Raw genomic sequence first — 26,654 nt, 5'->3', positions numbered from 1 at the left:
TTGTATATAGCTTAAACAAGTTGAGGGCGTATGATGGACGCAGCTATGGCCGCTACTATCGATAGCTCCTACACTCTTCTCATGACCTCACTTTTTAACATAGACACCATCATTGTCCCACAATCACGTTGTTAACTGCAACCATCATACGCCCGCTTAAAAAACAACATCGCGCAAGACGAACTAGTCGGGACTTGTTTCCGTTTCCCTGTTTTGAGTGTTTTGTTTTGTTGTGAATTTGGTTGGAGCAAGCAAACAGAACAACGGAATTTATTTGATTTCAAACCTTATCTACTTAGCTTTGTAGTGTTTTAGTGGAAATAATTGTACTACGTTGGTGTAGTGACAGAAGTATTTACAAGGAATTTCCAAAATTCCGGTAAGAGTAAGAATTTTAACATCCATTGCGCAAATTGGGTGAATGTTGGAATTTATTAATATCCTTAATTTTTTTGTAGCTCCAATGGCGCCGAAGGTAGATCAAGGTACTATCATTATCCTAGACGTAGGAAGAAATGTATCATCACCAGAAGAGGCAGAAGATAAAAAAGAGTCCGCACCTGCAGAAGATAATAGAACTTTCTTTCTGAAAGCCAAAGAATGCGCTGCTCGTATCATAGAACGCAAGATAATGACCCAGGCTAAGAACTTTGTGGGTGTCACGTTATTAGGGTCCAAGAAAACCAACAACAAAATGGCTGAGGAAGTTGGGGGAGCTTTCAGGCACATTGATGTTCTATCCCCACTGCAAACCCCTACATGGCAAATGATAAGAGATCTTCCAGAGGAGGTAAGAAACTAGTAATTTATATATCTATCCCTAGTTTGTCTATGCCATGGTTGCACATTGTTTTGCCTTTTTCTGCTTTATTTTATTTTATTTATGTCAATTATTTCAGCCATCTTTAAAAAGCAGAGGTGATTGGTTTGATGCCCTAATTGTGGCTGCAGATCAGTTCAAGGACGAAATGGAACGAGCAAATATTCTGAACAAGAAGATTATTCTGATGACTAACTTCCAGTCACCTGCCAAAATTAATGATGACCAGGTTGAAATGGTGAGTCTTTTGTATTTGTATTCAATTACTTTCATTATACCTTCAAGTAGCATACATCACATTTTTTTTAAATAAATATTAAGTTATCAAAAATGTTCTTTCTATTCGACTCTTCTTTTTCTGAACAGACTCTAATTTCAAAGTCTTGCAACAATATTCTCTAATTCTTTTTTTTCTGCAGGTTGTAAACGGATTCAAGGAGGAGAATTTTGAAGTTGATGTCATTGGTCTCGATCTTACTGATGAAAGTCATAAAGGGGATGACATTGACTTGGCACGCCATTTTGTAGAAGTGACCAAAGGTGCTACAGCTACATTTGATTATGCCATGAGATATTTGCTCTTTCATAAAAAGAAGGCTACCAGTTCTGCATGGCATTGGAATGTAGAATTGAGCATTGGCCCTAACATTAAAATTCCAATCTCTGCATTTATCAGAACGAAAGATGAACCTGTTGTAAAACCTTGGAAGAAAGCCATCAGAGATCCTGTCACATCTACTTCTAGCACTACTGAAGGGGTTATGAGAAACAAAGTTTTGGTAAACACTGAAAACTATAGCACAGTAGAAGCTGTAGATATTGTAAAAGGCTACCATTATGGCCAGCAAATAATTCCATTATCTGAATTTGATAAATCTATGCTCTATGAACCAGGCGAGAAGTCCTTATCTGTTTATGGGTTTACTCATGCTGATAATATTCAATGGCAAAATCTTAATGGAGATGGCCTGCAATATATATTTGGAAGGATATCAGACAAAAAAGCTCAGTACGCAATAAGATGCCTGGTCGAGAGCCTGCACGAGTTAAATTTAGTTGGGCTTGTAAGAAGAGTATTCAACAATGGAAACGCTCCTAAGATGTTTGCTTTAATGCCAGTGATAGATCCAATAGAAGACTTTCTTTGTTTATCTATGGCAGGAATTTGTTTTAAAGAAGATATTAAAAATATGGCATTTCCTCAAACAAAATTTAAGAAATTTGCCTGTTCCAATGAGCAAGTTAATGCTTTCAAAGATCTCATTCAAGCCATGGATCTAACTTCAGCCTATGATGACACCTTTGATGATACTGAAGCATTTCCCATTGCAGAGACGGTCAGTCCCACCATTCAGTATGTTCTTGACTGTATTGCATACAGAGCAATGAACCCAGGCAAGCCTCTACCGGAGCCTAGAGATGACATTATGATGTTGTTCAGAATACCTCCATTGATTGAGGAAAGATCTAGGGATCCAATAAATAAACTGAAACAGTTATTGCAGTTGAAAAAGGTAGAAGAAAAACCAAAAAGAAAAACTAAGGCCCAAGGAAGAAATGATGCTACCATGCTGGACCAATCTGGTAATCAAGACCAATCAAATGGTGACTTAGATATGCCTAAAGTCCAACTGCCTGTACTGAACAATAAAGGTCCAGTACGGATTGGAACTATAGATCCCATTGATGATTTCCAAACACTTGCAAATAACGGCAAAACATTATCTGATCTTGCTGCTGACATGATAGATGCTATAGAAAGCCTCGTCTATTGTAACTTGGATGGAAACTATTCCAAAGCATTCGGCGCCATCGCCTTCTTCAGACATGAATGTGTGAAAGTAGATCCATCTACATACAACACTTGGTTGCTTACATTTAGAAATGCACTTATATCTCGCAACAATATTGATTTTGTCAACGCAATCAATGAAAAGATGTTGAGTTTGATTTTCAAGGACGAACATCCTGCAAGTACTTATGATGCGGAGAATAATCATGAAGACAGTCAACTGTATGAGAATGATACTGTTCCTGATGATACAGAATTGTCTATCAAACCTGAAATAAATGATTTGTATGATGAAATGATTTAGTTCATTTGGTATGGCTGTGTTACTTTTTTTTATATGAGGAAAAATTTATTTTGTTATGATGTGAATAAAGAAGTTGGTTTATATTATATTGTATTGTTTTATTAATTACCTCACTTAGTGTATATTTAAAAATAATAGTTTGAATATTAGGCCCGAAATTTTGTTTATCATAATTTCCTTCAATTTAAATATAATATTTTTACAATGTATTTTTATACCAGATTTACACAATGATTTTCAACCTTAAAACACTATGTCAGGCTCGAGTACATGATCATTGTACCCCAGTGGGATTGATTTCGTTCTGGGAATGCAGCAGTTCCAGGAATTCTTGCAATGAAAGGTCTTCTTGGCAGTCTGTGTCCAAATCATGCTCAAGTTGCGCCTCCATGGAATTAGCGTCGGGGCTTAACACGATGTTTTCGTCCAAAACTACGTGGTTCAATCGCGACTTCAAGCTCTGAAGTATCTCTTCGAGTTCCGCACATTTATTTCGTATCGATGTGCCGAGATCCGACGCAGGGTCGATGTCGTCCAGTGTAGCGGGCTCGGAGAACGAATTTGCAGGTGTTCGCGTCACCGGCGGCTGGATCATGCTGAACAGGCTATTTGGAATCCCGTTCCCATTGCGTGCGGCGTCAGGGGACCGCGACTCCGTAAACTCGGCAAGTATTTCATCAATGATGTCCTCTGCATTTTGCCGCGGATCCACGACGTCTTCGGGCGAGTCTGACCCGCTTTCACCTCGGATCAACTTGTTATTTGAGTCTAATTTCATCGTAGCTTACAAGTTGACTCGATACACCCAAAATATTGATTCGTTTTCAAAATAAATAATAAATAATCCACTTTGGAACAAAGTCAGATGATTGATGATAAAAATGTTGCCATATAAATAGCTTTACTTTAAATGTTGCCATATAAATGCTTACAAACAAATCAATATTTTTTAAAACAATTCAAAAAAATATTTATAATATACTGGATCAACCAAATCTTGTCAGTAGTAAAAGGCGGCAAATTTGAAAAATTGCGGGTTAGCAACACTGTGTTCGAATAATTCCAAAATCGCGTGTTATCTGTGGAATGTGGAAAGTTGCCAATGCTCGTAATAAATTAAAAAAAAAAAAAAAAAAAAATCGTGAATGACAGCCTTGATGACAGCCATCATCTTATTGTTTACATTCTGAATCGTTTCTATTTCAAGAGAAATTTCTGCTGTCACCATTAAATACCAAGATTATGCATGACCTCAAGCAAAGCTAAGGTGCCTACAATGTACAATCATGCTCGTTGACGGTAAACATTACTAAAATTTGAGGTTATGATAATTCACTCGAACTGATGTATGAAGGGCGGAAAAATAAACACGTTTTCGTTCGATGTACATTGCTGCTTTTCTTAGCGCAATTCTGCTCTTTGAGTGTTACATGGTGTTACCCTACTTTAATTTGCAGTACATTGCTACTGACAAGATTTGCTTGACGCACTATATGAATAAATTTAGATAGAAATATCTACACATAATTCTAAAAGAAATGTCCATATAAAATAACTATAATATAGCTGGTCAACCAAATCTTGTCAGTAAAAAAAGGCGCGAAATTCAAATTTTCTATGGGACGATATCCCGTCGCGCCTACATTTTTCAAATTTGCCGCCTTTTTCTACTGTCAAGATCTGGTTGACCAAGTATATACAATAAGTCGTGTCAGTCGTTGGCACTTTCGCAGAAACGCCGCTGCGGAAAGTAAAGATCGAGGTATGCTTCTTTTCTCAGCTTTTTCTGTATTTCTTCATTTGTCATTATTTTTAACGCTGCTTTGCAGCTGTTGTGTGCGTGGGCAAAGAAACAATCCCGTACAGACTGCAAAAAAAAGAAATTTCGATGGAAGACACAGAAATCACAGAATATTATCATTAAAAGATTTATCAGTTCAACATATACTTGGTCAACCAGATCTTGACAGTAGAAAAGGCGGCAAATTTGAAAAATGTAGGCGCGAAGGGATATCGTCCCATAGAAAATATGAATTTCGCGCCTTTTTTTACTGCCAAGATTTGGTTGACCAGCTATACCTATTATATTGTACCGTTCGTTGCTACAGCGATAGAGAAATATAACTTGTTAGATCCTGATATATATCCAGCTTTATGAGAGATACATGGTATGGCTAGCACCGTTTCCATTTCCAGGAGAAAATGTAGGAACTAAAGTAAAACTCACCTTAAATTCAGCTAACTTCGCGCCTTGGAATTTGGATAGACAATGTTTGAACAACTGTGCATAATGTTCTCTGCAGAGGAAGATTCGATTCTCAAATTGCCAATAGTCCCCTTGTGCAGAACACGAGCATCCACAATACCCGCAGGCATCCAAGTTATAGGGTACACATTTGATCTGAATTACAAAAAAAAGCGAAATCATTTCATCCTTGCACGGAACAAGTTTAGTACCTCTGTACTAAGCAATGGCAGAGAAACTTATCCATAGCGATCCATAGGGATCAACTTGTATTTTTAAGATAGAGACATTAAGACAAGACATATTCTTGAGTAGGTTTCTTACCATAACGGGGCAGCGTAAAACTTTCTTCCCAGTAAAACTATATGCAAATTTTATCTGTCTCTTCTTAAACTCCGGACAGTAATCACAGGGTCTGCAAAAATAAAGAAGTATCGAGACTCTGGTTAATCTGGTTTGATGTTCAGTGTCTTAGAAATTTTCTTATTAGATCAAAATACTTACGAAGGATAGGGATTAGCTTTGAAGATTCCCTTTCTCTGTCCGGTTTGGTTGAATGGCGCACAGTTCTGAGGGAAAGGTTTCTTAGGCGGAGGCTCGCGTGGAGGTGGCTGGTACTCATGGCGTGAATGAAACCGTGGTTCTCTTGGTCCGAGACCGTATTTGCTGTAAATCTATAACAAAACGTTTCTTGGAAAGCCAACTAATAAAATAAACCAAGCCAACAACGACTGAAAACTTAATAAGATAAAACTTTGTTTAGAAATTAGTGGGTTTAGTTTATCGAAGGACCTTTTTTGGTCGATTATACCAATAAGTTTGATAAAGAGCAATACTAAACTTTTTCGCAAGCTTTGAATTTTGTTTGCAGGCAGAGTCTGTGCGGAAGGAGAAGAGACGTGAAATGTATGGGGCCCAATACATTCCACGTTACCTATTACCTATGCTACGCGTATACAATATATTACACACGATAAACAAGTAATTCTTGTTAAAGGTAGGTACCCTATGAGTTACATCGTAGAACGCATCGCGGTTGCCGTTATAAGTCGTAGGGCCTATGTTGGGTCTTCCTTTCTTCGTCAAAAGCCTCATGAAAGGACTCATACACGGGCCTTCCGTGGGAAGCGTTTCTCGGGCCAGTCCGGTACCGAAGCATATGCGCGGTGGCTCCTTTTTCGTTACCACGTATTCAAAATCTAGATATAAGAAAATCGCGGTAATTATTACTTTCTAGGAATATCCTGATCTTCTTTTTAGGGAAGTAAACACTATATGAATATTTTTTATATTTGTTGTTGTTGATATTTGCTCTATACTGTATATGGGCATTTTCACTTTTAACTGTGTACCATTAACGGCCGGTTAGCAATCGTCACAAAACTGGCGGTCAATGTCAAATCCCATACATTTTGTCAGGAATGTGAATGACGGTTAGACGTTATTACACTTTAAGTCGCAGTTTAAAATACAAGTTGAAATGAAAATGCCCATATCGGCCATATCACGCGATAAGCCGTCATCTGTGATAATAAGTATACAATATACCCTTGTTTCACATTTATTCATTAAAAAGTGGAGGGTAGTATTTGTCAAGTGACGATGTCGTCACGCGATCATTTTGAATAACCCCATCGAGCTGGTGCAGGTGGATCCTAAGACATTATTTTTGGACGATAAATCACTCGCTCAATACCTACTAAAACAATTGTTTTTCACTTAATTAACAACACAACAGCCACATTACCGCCATAGGAAGTTTCGTGCATGTTATTCGGACGCAAATACCGGCGAGCATACGGACGTTGCATGCTTACACAGTTAAATACCCTACTTGTTCTCTGTAAAAGTATATTACTAGAGTAAGTAAAGTTTACTGGATTCTTCGCAAGGCAGCTGGCGACTGAGAGTCGCGGGGGTTTCGTGATTGTGTGCACAATAAAAATATGACGAATCCGGCTATTACGCTTTTATTAGGGCGCACGTTCAATAGTCGGTTGGGCACATCGCCGGGTTTTTGTGGGACATGTGTATTAATTGTAAAGCATACTGTCGGGCACTATTGATATTATTAGAGGTAGTTTAGATTTAATAGAAAAAAAAATTTTATGTCTACGCATACAAATAAAAAATCGAAACACTTCGTAAGTACACCGGATTAATCACAATGAGACCTAGTTTTCCTTCTGGGTTGGAAGATCGTTTCGTAAAATTAATAGAGCCTGTGCCAATTCATGGGTTTAGGTTGCCGGGCGGATCCCGAGCTCCTTAGAACGGGCGCTCACTAGTTAGGTACCTTAAATAATAAGTATTGGGATGAAGTCCTACTTTTTATCCACTACGACGTGGTATCTATCGCAAATCGTGTATTCAAATTATGAAACAACATTTTTATGGAAATGGAAAAATATCATGAAGACGGGTTATGACTCATGATTCATAACTACAACCTCCCTACAATACAATCTTACGAAATATAATATTACGTACGAATATGGGTATGTTACCATGTACGCATGCATAAGTACCTAAAGGGGCCCACTGAGGGCTTACCGCGAACCACGTCCGACGTGTTGGCTCTCTGTCGCACTTGTAAATTCGTACGTAAGTGTGACAGGGAGGCAAAACGTCGAACGTGATTCGCGGTAGGCCCTCTGATTACCAGTCCGCCGGACGATATCGACCTGTCAGTTGTTCGGAGCTGTCAACTTTTTGTTCTAATTGACAGGCCGATATCGTCCGGCGGACTGTTAATCAGTGGGCCCCTTAACGGAATAACGAATCCGTTGCGTTTTCTATTTTTTTCTTACCTTCAGTCACATCCCACGCTGCCATTTATTTAGTTGATCGCAAAGAGCATATATATAATCTACTACGTTCTAGTTGATCCTGTTTTCTGAATTTAAAACCTCATGACTGAACTGAAAAGAGATAAGGAAAGGAATGTGTTGTGTATCATGGACACACTAATATCAGAGGCAGACGTGGGAAAATGAAAGCTGCAGAAACAAATTGGCTAAATTAAATAAAAATTGCGAAGACTATTGCATTTGCAAGGATCAAAATATGACATGCGATCACGCTTAGGTATTATGTAAATTTAAATGGGAATACTTAAATAACTCTATAAGCTTTTAACCGATTCAAATGCTATTAAAATAAATAAAAATTATAGATGGTAGGATTAAAATACTAGATTCATGATAAAAATGAAAATTTACCTATCTGTAATAAAAAGCTGTAAAAGCTTATTTGTAAATGTCACGTACTTACATAATATAATATTGACATTAATTTGTCAAGTCACACGAGTGACACATTTTTATATGTGATAATAACGACAATAATAACTTAATAACTACACAATTTATTTTTATTTTAATCACAACGCAAATTAATAGGTATGTCGCGTCATATTTTTTGTTTAAATATGGCGAGCAGCGTAACCGAAAATTAAGTACAAAAGCCCGCCTAAAAAAACTTCAGTATCTTTGAGGTACATTTAAAATCATCGATAATATCAAGTGGTTGTCAATGGCAAGTTAGCAAAACGCATCCAAACAAACCATGAGATGACAATGTGCCAAACACTACAAACGAACGAAACGCGATTGAAAGTTCCGCCGTTTTTCATTTATATCAGTATATCTATTCTATTTACGATTTTTTATGTGGTGGTAATGCGTGTTGTGATAAGATATTAACAAATTGCATTTAAAACACGCGGAAAACTTTCTAGGAAACGGTATGAAAAATATTATATCATTTTCCTGAAACAAATTGCACATTTCTCAAAGTTGTCTTATTGCGGGTGTCACATTACTTTCTGTGAAGTAATTTTTATGTTATTATGTCATAGCTGGCAATAGAATACTTGAGTTCAAGTATTTACAAAGTTACACTAATTTCGTTAATTATTTCAGTATTCTAACTTGACAAGTAGATATTCATTGCTCTATTGACAAAATTTGCTTTCACCCTGTTAGTGCCATAACAAAATGTAAGCTACTTTTTTAATAGCAACTAAGGAGTAGAATACTTTTCGGTGTAGTTTATAGCAAAACCAATCTATGTATTACATGCGATAGTGTTGGTGTTTGTTGATTAAAGTGTTACTAATTTCAAGGCCATTTATTTTGTCACACAAGTCTTAGAATTGTTAGTAACTTTGTCTCTTAAACCTTACTTAATTTAAATAATTTCTAGGCTCTGCTTTAATATTTGTGTAACTATTTCTAATCCACATTATTTTAAATTCCTATTCTTCATCTTAGCTGCATTCAGTTGGTTTTGGCTGTAATTTCTTAAAAAGAAACAACCATAGAGTATCATAAAATTGTTTTAATAAAATTTTAATCAATAAATTTCCAATTGTTTCAGACAATGCCTGTTGCCGCTAAATTCATAGTGCCAGTTGCCCTTGGCCTGTCTCTAGTCACCGTCACAGCTCTCGTGGTGTACTATGTCTTCAAGAGGGACGAGGAGTCCGAAGACTCCAAGCCCATCGCCACTTCTCGGGTGAACACCATTGAAGTCAATGTTCCTAAAAGTCTGGTCCCTGCTTTAATTGGTAAGTATTTTATATATTATATTTCCATAGAAATATGACTGTTATTTTGTCTTGTATGAAACAAAAGAAATGCCCCTCTTTTCCAATTCAAGATGCCTTGATTAAGCATTGCATTGCCATGATTTTTGGCAAATTATGAAGTGACTCTAAGTTTAATAGATATCAGCGATTATCAAAATTACCCCATAGTTGAAAGTAACCCCAATGCACTTCATTATAATAAATTTGGAGGTCTGAATTCAATATGCCTAATAGGTTTCATTATAATCAAATGTGACCTAATTTAGGCTCTTTATCTTATGTTATAAGGATAAATATGTTATATAGCTGTGAGATAAGTGGCACTTTATCGGAATTCTGTCTCATCATTTTAATAAAAAAATTAAATATGAATTATTTGTTTTGTATACTTATGTGTCATGTGTTTGATTATAAATACCACCTTATTTTTAAGTTAAACTTGTTTTGAAATAAATAACATTTAGATTTTGCTGTTTAACTTGTTTTGACATAAATAACATTTAAATTTCAAATTAGTTTGGCCAGGGACTGTCTCATTTCAAACATAGACAGAGAATCATACTGTCTTTGTCTTATGCTAATACTAGCACCCAAAAGAAAGGGATAAGTTCTTTTTTTTTTGTTTTTCTGACAAATTTTGAATGCCAGACTAGTTTATTAATTATTATCCTTTGACTTAAGATCCTTAAACTGCATTTTTATTACTTTTAGCTGCCTCTAAGTATTTAAAATGTTTATATATTATACAATGTATGTATGTATCATACAATTTAAATTCACTTGAAGTTTTGCGTAAGCATCAAAATCTTAAATTCAGCAACATTTCTTTGCCTGACATATTTTGGCCTCATTCTCTGCCAAGGATAAATATACTTTATGGCTTGTATATAAGTGGCATATTATCATAAATCGATTGAAGCGATGCTACAATTATATTCATGACTAAGATATTACTCACCTCCCCTTGTGTCCATGAGCATTTCATAGATTAATTGCTGCTTTACAACAATTTTTGTATATGTCTAGTCTACATATAAATAGATATTGTCTAAATGTACTCTGGTGTGATGCCATGCATTGGGTACCCATTTAGTTTAACCTCTCCCATAGAAAGGTCTCCCATTCCATTCAATATTGAATCTTTATTTTGACATATCAAAATTGCATTTGTCTTGGCATGTTTTGACGTGTGGGTGGGTAGAGGTTAAAATAGTTTTTTTTGTTGGTCCTCAAGGTTGCACATAACGCTTTGCTTGTACTTTTATTAGAAATCATGTTTACCTTAACCTCTACCCGCCCAGAGATAAATAAAAAGGTCTTCTGTTCCATTCTAATTTGAACTTTGTGTTGACAAAATAAAATTTCATTTTGCTTGGCAAGCTTTGACGTATGGGCGCGGGCGGCTAGAGGTTAAAAGAGTATAGACTATTCCGAACAACCAAATGAACATACTGACTAATGAAGTCAACTCACCCATAGGTTTAATGTTCTACAGTCGGCATCAAATATAGAGTGGCCAAGGTGCTCACAAATATTTCAACACGCTTCTATTGTCTAGGCGATAGAATGCATGTTCAGATCTAAATTCAGCTCAAAATAAGTATTAATAAGGCCTAGTTTCAATAGAAAAAAGGAAAGTTGCTGTAAAAGTTTATTACCTACTCTAAATATTCACAGGTCGCAGCGGCAGCAACATAAAGGACATAGAACACAAATCCGGTGCCAAGATAAACTTCAAGAAGTTCCCGGACAAAGACTATGACATATGTGTGATAAGAGGCGAGAGCCACACTTCGCAGACAGCTGAGAACCTTATAAGGGAGTTCATGAAACAGCAGCCCGTGATTGTGGAAGATACTTTGGTTGTGCCCAACTGGGCTTGTGGCAGGATCATAGGTAAGATATTTATTAATTTTCTTATCCTACATTCGAGAGCAGTTATTTAAAACCAAACGCGTATAAAAAAAAAACAAAAACATTGAACATGACGCTGGCTTTCAATGAAAGTGAAAGAGTTTTATTATATATTTTTTCTACTCCCGTACTTTTATTTGCCATTTAAAAGGTCGTACACACACCTTTAAACCCCTATGTTATAGTTGTCAAGACAAGTCTTTAGTCTATTCCCCAAAAAAGTATTTGTGCATACACGCAGTATCTTTTTGGTACTTTTACGATACTTCGTGTAATCACCACATAAAAAATATTGTATGAAATACATTGTTGCCAACCTAATTTTAATTGTCATATCTGACAGATGAGTACTAAGTGCATTGCTGCCAATTTACAAAATATTCATTAGGTTCTATAGTAGAAACAATAAAATTGCTTCAGAAGTCAGAAACGCGCATGTGACACCCTTAATATAGCAAGATCCATAGACTACGAACACCGCTTAGCGTTGCTTGTTAGTCTCCATAGGCTACTGTGGCCAAAATCGAGAAAAAAACTATCCAAAATAGTAATTTAACTAAGAGCAAGTACCAGGGCCTCATGAGTTACAAGAAGGTGTCGCTGACCAACCGGCCGCAGGGCGCGGGGCGCGGTGGCGGGTTTGGTTTGTTTACCTAAATTTATGTCCTATATGATTCCACTTGTTTAAAGTAGGTATTATTTTTGTTGAATGAAAAATATTTGTTATTTAACAAATTTTTAATTGTAAATTTTTACAATTTTTTTTTCAAAGTAAGTGCTTGGTCGTAGAAAAAGTATTGTATGCAACGTTGTTTAACTGAGTCAAAAAATACTCGTGGCGTCTTTATTAACAATTTTCGGCTTCGCCTCAAATTGTTACTCACGCCACTCGCCTTTTTTGACCCCTCTTAAACAACGGTTGCATAAAATACTATTTTTAAACTTTAAGGTATTTTTTTATTATTCCCATATATTTTTTAAGTTTCCAATGTATTGTGATAAATTCCTCATTTTCTATCTATTTAACTAGATTTAGTTATAAAAGCGGCCAAGTGCGAGTCGGACTCGCCCATGAAGGGTTCCGTATTTAGGCGATTTATGACGTATTAAAAAAAAACTACTTACTAGATCTCGTTCAAACCAATTTTCGGTGGAAGTTTACACGGTAATGTACATCATATATTTTTTTAGTTTTATCATTCTCTTATTTTAGAAGTTACAGGGGGGGGGACACACATTTTACCACTTTGGAAGTGTCTCTCGCGCAAACTATTCAGTTTAGAAAAAAATGATATTAGAAACCTCAATATCATTTTTGAAGACCTATCCATAGATACCCCACACGTATAGGTTTGATGAAAAAAAAAATTTTGAGTTTCAGTTCTAAGTATAGGGAACCCCAAAAATTTATTGTTTTTTTTTCTATTTTTGTGTGAAAATCTTAATGCGGTTCACAAAATACATCTACTTACCAAGTTTCAACAGTATAGTTCTTATAGTTTCGGAGAAAAGTGACTGTGACATACACGGACAGACGGACAGACAGACAGACAGACAGACAGACATGACGAATCTATAAGGGTTCCGTTTTTTGCCATTTGGCTACGGAACCCTAAGAATCAACATGTCTCAACAACCCTATTGCGGGCATCTTTCTCTAGCACTCTAATTACGCCGTAATTGGAGTAAAAAAAGCGGTCAAGTGCGAGTCGGACTCCCCCATGAAGGGTTCCGTATTTAGGCGATTTAAGACGTATAAAAAAAAACTACTTACTAGATCTCGTTTAAACCAATTTTCGGTGGAAGTTTACATGGTAATTTACATCATATATTTTTTTTAGTTTTATCATTCTCTTATTTTAGAAGTTACAGGGGGGGGGGGACACACATTTTACCACTTTGGAAGTGTCTCTCGCGCAAACTATTCAGTTTAGAAAAAAATGATATTAGAAACCTCAATATCATTTTTGAAGACCTATCCATAGATACCCCACACGTATGGGTTTGATGAAAAAAAATTTTTTGAGTTTCAGTTCGAAGTATGGGGAACCCCAAAAATTTATTGTTTTTTTTCTATTTTTGTGTGAAAATCTTAATGCGGTTCACAGAATACATCTACTTACCAAGTTTCAACAGTATAGTTCTTATAGTTTCGGAGAAAAGTGGCTGTGACATACGGACGGACAGACAGACAGACATGACGAATCTATAAGGGTTCCGTTTTTTGCCATTTGGCTACGGAACCCTAAAAAGGTTCCCGCAATTTGCGAACTACTACGCTAGTCGATTAGATTTTGCGCCACTCAGAAAAAACAGTAGGGCTGCCACTTGATACAGTAGATTTTGTATAAAACGTTTTTATTTTAGGCTCAGGCGGTGAGACGATCAACGACATCAGTCACCGCAGCGGAGCCCGAGTCAAAGTAGAGGGGCCCCCGACGGCCGACAACGCATCGCAGAGGCATGTCAGCTTCCGGGGCACCAAGGAACAAATCGAGGTTGCCAAGGGACTTGTGTCCAGCTGTGTAAGTTAACTTTTCACATTAGTTTACAGAATGAGGGCCGAATTTTCGAAGAGGGGCCTTCGTCGGCGGAAAACGCCTCGCTGAGACATGTTACCTTGTGTGAGTGCCTACCGCTAACATCGAAAATTTGTTGTCTACCTCTCTATAGCTTATATTCGAGCGATAGAGATGCAGATCATTCTGACTTTTTCTCACTAACTACAAGAAGGTTAGTTGCGAGGGCTTACATAATTAACACGAGTTAGTAGTTCCTGTACCGCCCGTGAGGAAAAAAAAGAAAAATATAAAAAACTTCTGCCTAATTTTGTACGTACATTACAGCCACTACAGCCCTCGAAATTTAGGATTTACGGACCGCATCGCTTAAGTGTAATAACAACTTTTACGAGCAAGTGTGATGAAAAAAAAACAACGGGTTGCACTCAGGGAGTGCCGGCAGAAGTGAAGACTCAATCACTACTGCAAAATGTCTGCAGCACTATGTATAATTGAGGTTAACGCCATCTAGCGTTATTTCGTCGCATTACTTGAAACCCCTAAGCACATCTTAGTACTCGAGTTATATTAATACCAGTTAGAGCGAAACTCACTAGATGGCATTTAAATCAATAAAGAAAAACTCAATGACATTGAAGTAACAGTTTTTCGATCAGGTCACGTGTCCGTCTAACGTCTTACGTTCACGTGACACCTGTTACGAGTTTAACATTTTTTCCCCATCACAAAAAGTGCACAACGCCGCTAAAGAAGTTTTCACTTCAAAAATGTTAAAATCCATCAGGTCGCTCAAGAGAAATGCCGTCGCGAGATCGAGCAGTCAAAGCGCAGTCCGCGCCACGTCCAAGTCCAGCCAGCCACGAGCGCAGCGGGGGCGTCGGCACAAGCGGGAGCGGGGGCGGAAGCGAGAGCGCAAGCGGGGGCGGAAGCGAGAGCGGGCGGCGACCACGTGGAGGAATCGCCAGGTGACCCCAAACGAGTCAAGTATAAGCGGAATGGTAAGGATTGCTAACCGCATGGTTTTGTTTGTACTGTCTTTTCAGTCGTTGGCGTAATAAGGTTTTTCTCAAACATGCAATGAAATGTCGTCGCTCCGGGCGTTATATCAGGCTTCGAAGTATCACGTTTAGGGCGGAGCAACTCCAGAGAACTGTAAAGGAATTTCATACGAAATTGAAGGCCTAGGCCGGGAAGTAATTTTTTTTAAATTCTAATGTAAACATGGGGTCTGTGTCCATGAACAGGCTAAACAGCCGAATTATATATATTTTTTTTTGTGAATGAATGGTTATCGGACCAAAATATCCGTGTTAACGCCTGTTATACACGAACGTACTGATATTAAGAATACGAATCTGTATGATTCAATGTGTTGATGAATAAATTTAAAATCTTGTCTATACGTAAGTCACCAGAGACCATAGACAATATTTAAAATCCTCTGCATTTATTTTATTTATTGAAATTGAGATTCTTATTATCAGGTTGTGTATAATGGCCCTAATAGGGTCTATTCGAACACTACACACGCGAAATACGGACGACTTCCGTAAAAAAAAAGTCATTATGGCAGGATTGGAAGGAAAATTAAAAAACTTTTGTCGTACACTACACGCTAAAATTTGTGGTTGATATTTATAATTTGTTTTTTTGAGTGCTGAATTTTTTTATTTCATTGCATATGTTTGAGAAAAGCACTATACATGCCTAGCCGTGAAAAGATCTTGCCGACTTCGTATCACTATCCGGCCTCCCTACGGTCGGCCGTCTATACCTACTCACCCGGCAAGCCCTTCTTTCCCGGCGTCTGCAGTAATGTACTATTGTTTTAAATGCTTCGGCGGCAGTTGGTGCGACTCGATCGAAATGTATAGACTTGAATGAACCTGACAGCGGCGGCAGTTTCCGTCGATCGCGTGCGTCCAGTCCGCGGCCTAATTAACGACGGACTAGCGACGGCGACAGCGACAACCATAAATGAGAACGAAATGTCCGATCGCTGTGTCTCACTCCAACCTATGGTTATCGCTGCCGCCGTCGCAAGTCGCTCAATGTCGTGGCCGAGCCGTATGGGACAATAACGCTATATTCACATAGACTATTATTGTGTGGATATCGTAGATCATATAAAATGGACAGAACCTTGTTATGCCCTCGACTTTAGCGAGGGTAAAATAATCGAAAAACAAACATTTTTGCTCTGAAAGTATTTTTCTACTCAAATTATTTTACCCTGGCTAACCGTGTTCTTATTAACATAAAATTATATTTTAAAACTCAATTGAACATGTTAAATGCAAAAAACGTTGACATAAATTAAATCTTTAAACAAGATAATTAAAAAAACACTAAAATAATGACTTATTATGAAAAGAACATACCTAATACGCACCTATATATACGTTTGCCGCACGAGGCGAAAGCGAGGTCTGGAATCATTCGATTTAAAATTATACCTATAACATAACTCTGTCCTATTATGCAGTTGTATTGTAGTCATGAATACTAAATAAGTAAATAAAATCTAAACGGGATGAGATTAGATACCCAATTTTTTTAAAGGTGCTCGAAATAATATAAGTCATTCGTTAATACGGCATGACGTAAGTACATTACATCATAGCACCTCCACCGTTATTCGTGACACTTGGATTATACGTGTACAAATGTAAAATGTTGACCAGACAAATATTTGCGAATTGTTACATTGTCGACCTCTCGTTTCTCGGGTGTTAATTTACAATTCCAACTCGCACTTCCAGCGCAGTAGCTCAAGGATGACGATTGTAGACTCGGTTTTATATAGTGATTAGCTGATCAATTTTAAACCTTGTTGCAAATAAATAAGGTATACCAATGGCTAATTAGTGAAATTACCCTTTTTGGGTATACCAACTCGTAGTTTTATAAAGCGTCATCGTTGATATGATTAGCTGATCAATTTTAAACCTTGTTGCAAATAGATAAGGCATACCAATGGTTAGTTACCCTTTTTGGGTATACCTATAAAGCGACCGTATTTACAAGGTCGCAAGGACTGACACAAAAAAAGTACGAAAATCTTGGTAAAGATTGTGTTGAAGAGATTGCTTTTTAGGTATAAGACCGACGGTTGTATAGCTGCGACGCAATCGTCCCGATGATTATAAAGCGATGAAATTAATTTGTAGAATTGATAGTTCTTCATCAAAGTGAAGGATATTTTTGGACCCAATGTTTGAAAATTATGATGTAAGTTTTGGTTGACCCCCGTATTTGTCCCCCTGCTGTGTTGGCCTAACTTATCCCCTAGTTTGGTTTTTGTGATAATATGTACCTTATGTAGGTGTGTCAAGATATAGGACTTCGTAAAACATATTTACACATTCTTTAGATGTCACTTTATCACAGTAGGAGGTATCTTAGTAATAGAGTGAAGTCGTGTACGTATTTTTGGCTATTTATGAAATCGGTACAGTCACGAACTGTAATTGTTCAGATAACTGGGTAATTTTTCTCTGACTAACATCTGATTCTGCGTGCTATAGACGAGTCAAATACATTCACACGTTCATAAAGCTACTTTCTGGCGATAAAATACAATTAGTGTTTACTTTTTAATCGACTTAGAAAAAAAGGTTATAATTTGGGCCCAAGTTTTTTCTGGCAGAGGAATTACTGCGGAGTCCACTACCTTTATTTCCTACACTATGTTCGGAACTGTCAACTTTTTGTTCTTACTGACAGGCTGATGTCATCCGGCGGACTGATATTCAGTGGGCCCCTTTATAGTATATCCTGTTTATATTAACTATGGGATATCAAGTCTAGAAGTAGATAGTAGCTAGGTAGTAGGGATTGCATGGATAAGGTGTATCTTGAACGTGTTAGAGGTTGGTGTGGTAGAGGTATATTGGATATATTATACCTATTATGATTAGTTTGTTGGTTAGTCATATCAGTTATTTTGTTGTTTTTGTGTGTATTTGTTGCATGTTTTTTTTTTTTTCATTTATATTTGTTTTGTTTCGTTTGGAAATTTCATACAGTAACATTTTTATTTTAAATGAATTTACAAACACGCCAATCGAGTTGGTTGCTATAACACAAATGAAAGCTATACCTTTCCCAGTTTATTATAATGTAATACATTCCGTTACATTTTTGAAGATAATCTTATTAGTTATACAGAGTGTTTGGTACATCGTTTGCCAGATAGGTTGGGTCATTTGCTATCTTCTCATGCCTTGAAAAAAAAATCCCCACGGTTTTTTTCAGTACTGCGCACGTAACAATTTGAAATTTACGAAAAACTGGCGTAGAGATGCAAAAAAAACGTACGCAATTTTTTTCTAGGCATGAGAAGACAGCAAATGACCCAACCTATCTGCCGTTTTAATTTAGCAAACGATGTACCAAACACCCTGTTATCATAAGACATAAGTCAAGCAAGTCTACAAATACTAATATTAAATATATTAAAAACGGGTCACTCACGTATTTTAAGTCGAAAAGCGCTCGACATGTTTCACTTCGTACCGAGAAGTGTCATCAGGAGCGTGAGTGACCCGTTTTTAGGGTTCCGTAGCCAAATGGCAAAAAACGGAACCCTTATAGATTCGTCATGTCTGTCTGTCTGTCCGTCTGTCTGTCCGTCCGTATGTCACAGCCACTTTTCTCCGAAACTATAAGAACTATACTGTTGAAACTTGGTAAATAGATGTATTCTGTGAACCGCATTAAGATTTTCACACAAAAATAGAAAAAAAACAATAAATTTTTGGGGTTCCCCATACTTTGAACTGAAAATCAAAAATTTTTTTTTCATCAAACCCATACGTGTCATTTTTTTCTAAACTGAATAGTTTGCGCGAGAGACACTTCCGAAGTGGTAAAATGTGTGTGTCCCCCCCTGTAACTTCTAAAATAAGAGAATGATAAAACTAAAAAAAATATATGATGTACATTTCCATGTAAACTTCCACCGAAAATTGGTTTGAACGAGATCTAGTAAGTAGTTTTTTTTATACGTCATAAATCGCCTAAATTCGGAACCCTTCATGGGCGAGTCCGACTCGCACTTGGCCGCTTTTTAATATATTTAATATGTCTTTGTCTCACGGAAGTTTTGTTATTAAAATACTAATATTATTAAAATGCACCTTTATTTTGTAACAGAAGCCGTATCGTCTTGTATCGAAGTGTACGTGTCGGCCGTGTCGTCGCCCGCTCGCTTCTGGGTGCAGTTCGTCGGGCCGCAGGTCTCGCAGCTGGACGAGCTGGTCGAACACATGACGGAGTACTACGGCGACAAGGCGAACCGCGAGGCACATGCGGTTAGTAGATATCACAGACAATCCAACCTCAATCAATCAATCAATCTTTGGGTAATATGGCTCCATCGATACTGTCGATGATTTCGCCAACGTCAAAGTGGATCCCACGTGGGATCGAATTAATATTATTTGTAATAAAATTCAGCCAGTGTACGGTATAAACGTATAAAATTATGGCCTCTAGGGCTCTAGCCAGCCACGGTTAGAGGTAGAAATACCAAAATAAATGCTCTAGAGCACGACGTTGTTCGGTAGTCTGGTTCTCAGTTCTTGTAAGACGATAGCTGGACTTTACAAGAACCCGCGTGGGCTACCCGGCGTCGACGCCAGAATGGTGGTTAAACGCGTTTCATGATTATTTTTTCATTATCTGCACACTTCCACATTAGTTTACTGCATAATACGCTATCGATATTACACTTTAAACAATATTAATAAGCAAAAACAAAGAAATTAATCACGAGGCTATGTTACCAAAATGGCGATCGACGAATAACCATCCAACCTCTAGACATAGCATAGTCGCGCAACCCCCTCTGCCACACATACGGTAGCGTTACTCCATCTTCGAGTCAATCCCGTGCCGTGATTGGTCCGTGTCTTTGAACGGACCAATCACGGCACGGGATTCGCTCACCTCGTCCCCCCGCACCCCCGTATTTTTGGCAGCATCGGTTTCATGAAAGATTTGGCCTAAGCTCAGTCTAGAGGTTGGATTGTCAGTGGTAGATAGAAAGAATAGTATAGAATAGAAATAATTTTATTCATGAGCACAAACACAAAATAGAAAACTATACATAACAGAGAAATATAAAAGGATAAAGTGCCGCCATGTTGCTGGCGACTGAAACAATCGCGACAGGTACCATGAATACAAAACAAGATAGTATTCCTCGGTTGTGCCCCAAGGCTCGCCCCATTCTGCGCTTCCAGATCTAGTCAATAATTATTTTCCATCGTATTTTCACGCATTGTACGAACGTGTCTTGCTATTTCAATCAGTCTCGGTACATAAAGTACTGAGGTTGACTGAAGTAGCATGACTAATACTGACGTTTCCGAGAAAATTCGACGGAAGACAATTATGCACTACATCTATTCCTCCGGGATATGTACACGAATAGATAAGATTCCTTGGTTCTGTCCCAAGACCTGCCCTAAGTTACGCCTACCACCCCGACCCGTTTCCCGGTTCATCCTCAAGCACAGGGCGGACACGCCATACATCAAAAATCCTTTGCGTTTATATGTGTGCACGGCACGTCTGTACACGCGTCACTGTGTATGTGTGGGTAAGTCGCTTCACTGAGAGCACGCCAGAAGAATGCGAGTCGGGGCGGGGCAGTGCGTGACCGTTCTGTATGATAATACTATTACTTATTCTGTATCTCAAGTTTTGATTGTATATCGCCCTAATACCCTACGCTCGTATTCTGAGATGTGGACGTCTGGGTCATGGCTCCCACTCTGACAGTTCGTCAGGCAAGTAATACCCCGTTTCCGCGCGAACGGTACATTCCTTTGTCCTTGCCTCTGTTTCACCACACGGTGACAGGTGCTACAATTGTAAAACATCACTGTTGCTGACGTCACAGGCTTCCATGGGCTACGGTTACCGCTTACCACCGGGCGGGCAGTATTCCTGTTTGCCACCATCATTGCATTATTTAAAAAACTTTATTATATCGGAAAAAAATCGATAGTTCTCTTGCGAAGTTTATGCCAATTGTCACAAGATTTAAAAGAATTTTCTTAATTCTTGACAGGAAATGAGTTCTGTGACTTCTGTGTCGGAATTTCGTGACAATTGTCGTGTTTCTTGTGACAATTGTCATTAGCTTCGCAATATAAGTACTTATTTATTGGCGATATACTGGAGTTACTTTATTATTAAAATGTTGGTGGCAAACAAGCACACCGCCCGTCCGGTAAGCGGTTACCGTAGCCTATGGAGGCCTGTGACGTCAGCAACGTAATGTCGCAAATTGTCGCACCTGTCACTATGGTGAAATAGGGGCCTTGACGCACCTGAAAATGAAATGATAATTATGACTATTATTATATTTCAGCTAACATCGGTATCAGTAGGGCAAGTGGTGGCGGCCGTGTTCCGCCACGACGGGCGCTGGTACAGGGCGCGCGTGCACGACATACGACCCAACGAGTTCGACGCCACTAAACAGGTAACGTATCGTAGCGTATGCCAGAGAGTTATTGATTGTGGTAGTGGCGTAAAATCTAACATTAGATCGTGCATCTAATATAAGTTTGCTCATGAAGAAGATGACGTTGTACGCCGCATATAAAACTGTCAACTTTGGAGAACCAGATTTACTGCTTATTACCTTTTTTTATTTTATTTATTGATATTTAGGACAACAACAGCCGTAAATAAAAGTTTTACATATGAATGCTTACATAACAGATGGCCAATAACAGTTCTTATTATTAGTTGTCAAATTCGAAACACGAAATTGTGTTACACTTCATAATATCAGTGAATATTTCTTTTTTTTACTACTAGGTTAGGGTAAAACCCTAATACAAGCTCCACTCGGATGGGTATCCGATTTTCAACAAAACCTGAATTCGCAGCATCACAAAGGAATGGTAGGAAACGCCTCACAACGTATTCCCTTGCAAGCCCAAGCGTGAAAATAACCAAAAGTCGATCGGTATAATGTTCTAGCAATTCCGCGGCCGTCTTCTAGACATGTGTGTTTTTAGATGTAAGTCATATTTTATAATATGTATACTAGTTTTAAAGATTGATCTATGGGTAACTATATTTCATTAATTCACAGGTGGCGGATGTGTTTTACTTGGACTACGGAGACAGCGAGTATGTGGCCACTCATGAACTCTGCGAACTGCGCGCCGACCTTCTACGGCTGCGGTTCCAGGTACCGTCATCCAAACGTTGGCTTATAACATGGGCCCCAGACTAAAAATAAATTCGTCATGAGGTGTTTTTGTGTGTAGGCGATGGTACAAGCGCAAGAGGCTTTGGATTCCTCCGAAAACGGTGCCGTCATATGACGGCCGCTATATAGCGGTGAATGACGTCACTAGAACGTTGTCTATGTAAACAAGATGGCGCGGTTTCCTAGACGGCGTTGATTGTCAACGTAACGTAAAAAAGCGGTGCCGTCATTTGGATGACGGCCGCCATGACCTTATCGATAGTTTCGTGAACGTTTCATTAGATAGCGGTGACGCCATTTTGAATAAATGACACGAGATTTGAATACATGATTCCGTACTACGATTATTTTCCTCTTCTGATGATATTTCATCCTCCAAGTATATTATAGATGGTCAAGCAAATTTTATCAGTAGAAAAAGGCGCGAAATACTAATTTTCTATGGGACGATATCCCTTCGCGCCTACATTTTTCAAATTTGCCGCTTTGACCTTGGTGGCTGACGGTGTGTTATGACGCCGTGGTACTTTCTACATGTCGTCACCGTAAAGACGGCCGTCTTTTGCTGCCGCTATATGACAGCCGTCATATGACGGCACCGTTTTCGGTGTAATCCAAAGCTTTTGAAGCGACGAAAGTGCTTGTAGACTGTCTTCTCCACATTGGTCTTGCTCTGTTGTCGCTGTGTAACTTAACCATTGTCGTAAAAAAAAACCTTGACGTAAGGACATATGGTGAATGATTAAGTTTCAAAACAGATCGAAATATACTATCTCCACTTTAACCTGTCTTAGAATTATACATAATAAATATATTTAACTTACGGTACAGTCACGCTCCGTGATTGTTACGCCATTTAAATTCGCCATTCTAGCTAAATTGGACATTCCATAACCTAAGTAGGGAACAACCAATTTAGCTAGGACCCTAAATGGCCTAACAATCCCGTGTGGTGACTATACTTTTAACCTTTTCGCCGCTACGTCAATGAAGTAATAAAGTGTCATCAGCGCCATGTCAAAAATTGCTCGTATACAAACCTGACCAAAACTACGACTTGATATGAAGTCGTGGCGTGTGGGGCACGTAATGTTCGGACTTCATATAAATAAATAAATATTATTATAGGACAGTATTACACAAATTGACTAAGCCCCACGGTAAGCTCAAGAAAGCTTGTGTTGTGGGTACTCAGACAACGATATATATAATATACAAATACTTAAATACATAGAAAACAACCATGACTCAGGAACAAATATCTGTGCTCATCACACAAATAAATGCCCTTACTGGGATTCGAACCCAGGACCGCGGCTTCACAGGCAGGGTCACTACCCACTAGGCCAGACCGGTCGTCATATCAAGTCACAGACAATCCAACCTCTAGACATAGCATAGTCGCGCTACCCCCTCTGCCACATATACGGTAGCATTACTCCATCTTCGAGTCAATCCCGTGCCGTGATTGGTCCGTGTCTTTGAACGGACCAATCACGGCACGGGATTCGCTCACCTCGTCCCCCCGCACCCCCGTATTTTTGGCAGCATCGGTTTAATGAAAGAATTGGCCTAAGCTCAGTCTAGAGGTTGGATTGTCAGTGTATCAAGTCAATGGCGGCGAAAGGGTTAAAGGGTACAACTTTTCAGGCCATGGAGTGTTTCCTGGCGGGTGTGAAGCCGGCGGGGCGTGACGAGGACGTGGTGCGGGTGACGGCTGCGGGGCAGCGCTGGGAGCACTGGCCCACAGCCGCCGTCGAGCGCTTCGAGCAACTGGCACAGGTCAGGGGAAATGCTTTACGCATACCACCCGACGCGGGGACGGCCCGGGATGGTTCATATTCATATTCATATATAGTGTGTAAGTCTAATACGGGCAATAAATTAAACCAGATATAGAATTTACCCGTCTTATCATTAATTAAAATGTTTTTTTAAGTTACACTTAATTATGACCCCGTGATTAATTGTTTCCACATGTACCGAGCAGCAATGTACTGCAAACATTAAGAAACAGAAGATGACATGACATTACTAGATACGAGCTTTTTATAGTAACTGCCAACAAGCGTTGACAGTTACTTTAAAAAGCTCGTATCCCGTAACTTGTGTGGTGTATTACATTGCGGGCCGAATTATTTTGTATGGTTAAAATTTTCAATGCATTTCTAAGTAAAATCTATCTCAATATACTTTTTAGGTCCTATGCTAACCACCGTTTAAATATTCGCCTGTATTGGATTTACACACTGTATTTATTGCATTCATGGTAAGTAGGTATAGTTTGTAGCTTTCTAATAGACCCCGAAGACTAATCCTATTGTCTATTGTTAAGAAAAACCGCTCGTGCCACGTGCCACAACCACCTGCATAAAAAATCGGTACTTCGGTTACTGTGTGCCGGCGAGTCGAACGCTACAGAACCAGTCTAAAATGTGTCATCGAGATGCGTAACAAAGGCGCATTATCGGAGAGCGCATCTACACTGGTTTCTTGAGCGTTGGACTAGCCCGCGCTCAGGTGCCAAATAGAATAATTAGGACCCTTTTTTGCAGGTAAGTAGCACGTGCGGTTTTACTGAACAATAGACAATAGGATAAGCCTTCGGGGTCTACTAGAAAGCTACAAACTATACACAGGTGTTACATAGGTAATAGTTGTTTCACATGAACCCTGGTAGGGCACGGCAGTATTCTTAAATCTATTGAGTTTGAGACAGTACATGCAGGTTCCATTTTAAATTATTACAAATATTATATCATTATTACTATCGTCAAATACTACATTATTGTCGAGGTTCGGAAGTAGCTACTTGCTGGCTGAGGATTCGTTTTAAACGGACGACCTTGGGAGTCCGTTTAATTGAATCCAAAGCCGAGTCATATATAGTGCTTTTCTCAAAAATGGTGCGAGAAATATAAATATTTTACAGAAGCAACGTTCTAATTTTCACAGAAAAAAGTAAAACCATTAAAAAGATTTGCTTTGCCGTCTTTAAAAAAAAAAGAAGTGTATTTTTCTGCTGAAAATACGCAAACCTATTTGAGACACCTAAATAGTCGCGGTACCAACATTATAATAATAAGTGCTGATCATTTGTTTGGCTGTTTAATGGACCTATGCCTTCATTTGATATGGCCATTTAAAGTTTTAAAAAGTTTGGAACTCGTTAAATAATGGAATTTGTATGCAACATTGCAGTCCCGAAATCGAGACTGCAATGTTTTTAACTTTTTAATTTTTTGACTGACCATAAACTACGCACTTCGCGACCTATTTTTTAACCGGCAACGTCGACTTTGCCGTCCATTTTTGAGAAAAATAAATTACTGTCTTGGGTGAAACTTGAACACACGACCTCTGGATCGATACTCCAGCGCTCTGTCATCTGAGCCACCAATGAAATGATTTGCTGGCTATGGATGAGGTCTTGGTGGCTCAGATGGCAGAGCGCTGGAGTATCGATCCAGAGGCCGCGAGTTCAAGTCTCACCCAAGACAATAAATTTTCCACTTTTAAATTAAAATCGTAGATATCCACAAATATTTTAACGTCAATATTTATTCTAAAGTTATAATCTTAGTCTTAGTAGTTAATAGGGTGGCGATAAACTGCGAAATAAACGAAACGAAACAGTAGAAACCCTAAAATTTTAATAAATACCTATTAATTAAACCATTCATACAAGTATAAAATGTCGAAATATAATGGCACCGGACCAAAATACTTTGGTCTGGTTTACGAAACAAACATCAGAATTGTTTAACATTATAGGTTGGAGTATATTCCATTTTTTTTTAATTCTTTAAAAATAAATAAGATACATATGTTACTAACAAGATGTAACAAGTTTAATTTACGTTACGTATTTTAAAAATATATGTTTTATCTGCGTTAAGGTTGCGCGGTGGAAGCCTCTGGTGTCAAAGACTTGCACGTACAAGAAGACTGCAACGGAAGACCAGAAAGAAAAGGAAATACCCGGCATTAAACTGTATGACGTCACTGAAGGTAAGTTGATTGTCCATTTGAGTTTAAAGTGATATTATGTGGTGTTATTTAACTGGACTAAATTGATTTAAGAGTAAAGGGTCGTAAGGCGGGTCTCTATTGTATTCCAAAAAGTTTAAGTTATAATGTATTGTTTGCCCGCAGTATTGTTAGTTATAATTTATTTGGTTCAGAAACGTGTCCTTTTCAGGATTGCCATAAAACAAATCTAACCTA

General features: G+C 38.3%; 4 protein-coding genes across 9 annotated transcripts in view; 2 read left to right on the top strand and 2 right to left on the bottom strand.

Annotated features, from left to right (window-relative positions):
• Window positions 1-302: 302 nt before the first annotated feature.
• On the top strand, window positions 303-3,000 carry LOC134654158 (uncharacterized). Of its 3 annotated transcripts, XM_063509605.1 has the most exons (4): window positions 303-379; window positions 459-790; window positions 900-1,058; window positions 1,240-3,000. In XM_063509605.1, exons 2-4 carry the CDS (start codon window positions 464-466, stop codon window positions 2,914-2,916), a joined length of 2,163 nt encoding a protein of 720 aa, XP_063365675.1. In that variant the 5' UTR covers window positions 303-379; window positions 459-463; the 3' UTR covers window positions 2,917-3,000. The 3 variants fall into 3 exon arrangements, with proteins under 3 accessions (XP_063365675.1, XP_063365673.1, XP_063365674.1); XM_063509603.1 differs by lacking the exon at window positions 303-379 and having other exon boundaries at window positions 449-790; XM_063509604.1 differs by lacking the exon at window positions 303-379 and having other exon boundaries at window positions 449-801; window positions 914-1,058.
• Window positions 2,994-3,834, bottom strand: LOC134654159 (uncharacterized). Its single transcript, XM_063509606.1, has one exon. It carries the CDS (start codon window positions 3,692-3,694, stop codon window positions 3,191-3,193), a length of 504 nt encoding a protein of 167 aa, XP_063365676.1. The 5' UTR covers window positions 3,695-3,834; the 3' UTR covers window positions 2,994-3,190.
• A 614-nt stretch (window positions 3,835-4,448) lies between these two features.
• LOC134654211 (uncharacterized) lies at window positions 4,449-7,996 on the bottom strand. 2 transcript variants are annotated; one of them, XM_063509677.1, is made up of 7 exons: window positions 7,972-7,996; window positions 6,167-6,360; window positions 5,666-5,835; window positions 5,486-5,576; window positions 5,144-5,317; window positions 4,617-4,783; window positions 4,449-4,482 (listed from the first exon to the last, which is right to left on the bottom strand). In XM_063509677.1, exons 1-6 carry the CDS (start codon window positions 7,994-7,996, stop codon window positions 4,628-4,630), a joined length of 810 nt encoding a protein of 269 aa, XP_063365747.1. In that variant the 3' UTR covers window positions 4,449-4,482; window positions 4,617-4,627. The 2 variants fall into 2 exon arrangements, with proteins under 2 accessions (XP_063365747.1, XP_063365746.1); XM_063509676.1 differs by lacking the exon at window positions 7,972-7,996 and adding an exon at window positions 6,909-6,981.
• A 762-nt stretch (window positions 7,997-8,758) lies between these two features.
• LOC134654189 (tudor and KH domain-containing protein homolog) overlaps window positions 8,759-26,654 on the top strand; it is a 29,229-nt gene continuing 11,333 nt past the window's right edge. Inside the window, exons 1-10 of one of the 3 annotated variants that reach the window (XM_063509642.1) lie at window positions 8,759-8,906; window positions 9,542-9,731; window positions 11,430-11,648; window positions 14,034-14,191; window positions 14,973-15,153; window positions 19,346-19,503; window positions 21,573-21,686; window positions 22,308-22,406; window positions 24,078-24,209; window positions 26,327-26,438. In XM_063509642.1, the coding sequence (XP_063365712.1) occupies window positions 9,545-9,731; window positions 11,430-11,648; window positions 14,034-14,191; window positions 14,973-15,153; window positions 19,346-19,503; window positions 21,573-21,686; window positions 22,308-22,406; window positions 24,078-24,209; window positions 26,327-26,438 (1,360 nt within the window). In that variant the 5' untranslated portion in view covers window positions 8,759-8,906; window positions 9,542-9,544. Of the gene's footprint in view, window positions 8,907-9,020; window positions 9,320-9,541; window positions 9,732-11,429; window positions 11,649-14,033; window positions 14,192-14,972; window positions 15,187-19,345; window positions 19,504-21,572; window positions 21,687-22,307; window positions 22,407-24,077; window positions 24,210-26,326; window positions 26,439-26,654 lie in introns of those variants that run through there. The other 2 variants (XM_063509640.1, XM_063509641.1) reach the window with 2 other exon arrangements.

The sequence above is a fragment of the Cydia amplana genome, chromosome 14, assembly GCF_948474715.1.
Source record: "Cydia amplana chromosome 14, ilCydAmpl1.1, whole genome shotgun sequence".
NCBI lineage: Eukaryota > Metazoa > Arthropoda > Insecta > Lepidoptera > Tortricidae > Cydia > Cydia amplana.
Note: the sequence above shows the minus strand (reverse complement) of the source record. Positions and strands in the feature narration are given on the sequence as shown.

What these genes read in the sequence shown, in the direction of transcription:
- LOC134654158 (XM_063509605.1), top strand. Translation starts at nt 464, where the DNA reads ATGGCGCCGAAGGTAGATCAAGGTACTATCATTATCCTAGACGTAGGA. An exon ending in TAAGAGATCTTCCAGAGGAG is followed by an intron (nt 791 to 899) that starts GTAAGAAACTAG and finishes CAATTATTTCAG; the next exon opens with CCATCTTTAAAAAGCAGAGG. An exon ending in ATGATGACCAGGTTGAAATG is followed by an intron (nt 1,059 to 1,239) that starts GTGAGTCTTTTG and finishes TTTTTTCTGCAG; the next exon opens with GTTGTAAACGGATTCAAGGA.
- LOC134654159 (XM_063509606.1), bottom strand. Translation starts at nt 3,694, where the DNA reads ATGAAATTAGACTCAAATAACAAGTTGATCCGAGGTGAAAGCGGGTCA.
- LOC134654211 (XM_063509676.1), bottom strand. Translation starts at nt 6,972, where the DNA reads ATGCAACGTCCGTATGCTCGCCGGTATTTGCGTCCGAATAACATGCAC. An exon ending in TCTACGATGTAACTCATAGG is followed by an intron (nt 5,836 to 6,166) that starts GTACCTACCTTT and finishes GTTTTGTTATAG; the next exon opens with ATTTACAGCAAATACGGTCT. An exon ending in CGAAGTTAGCTGAATTTAAG is followed by an intron (nt 4,784 to 5,143) that starts GTGAGTTTTACT and finishes TTTTTTTTGCAG; the next exon opens with TCTGTACGGGATTGTTTCTT.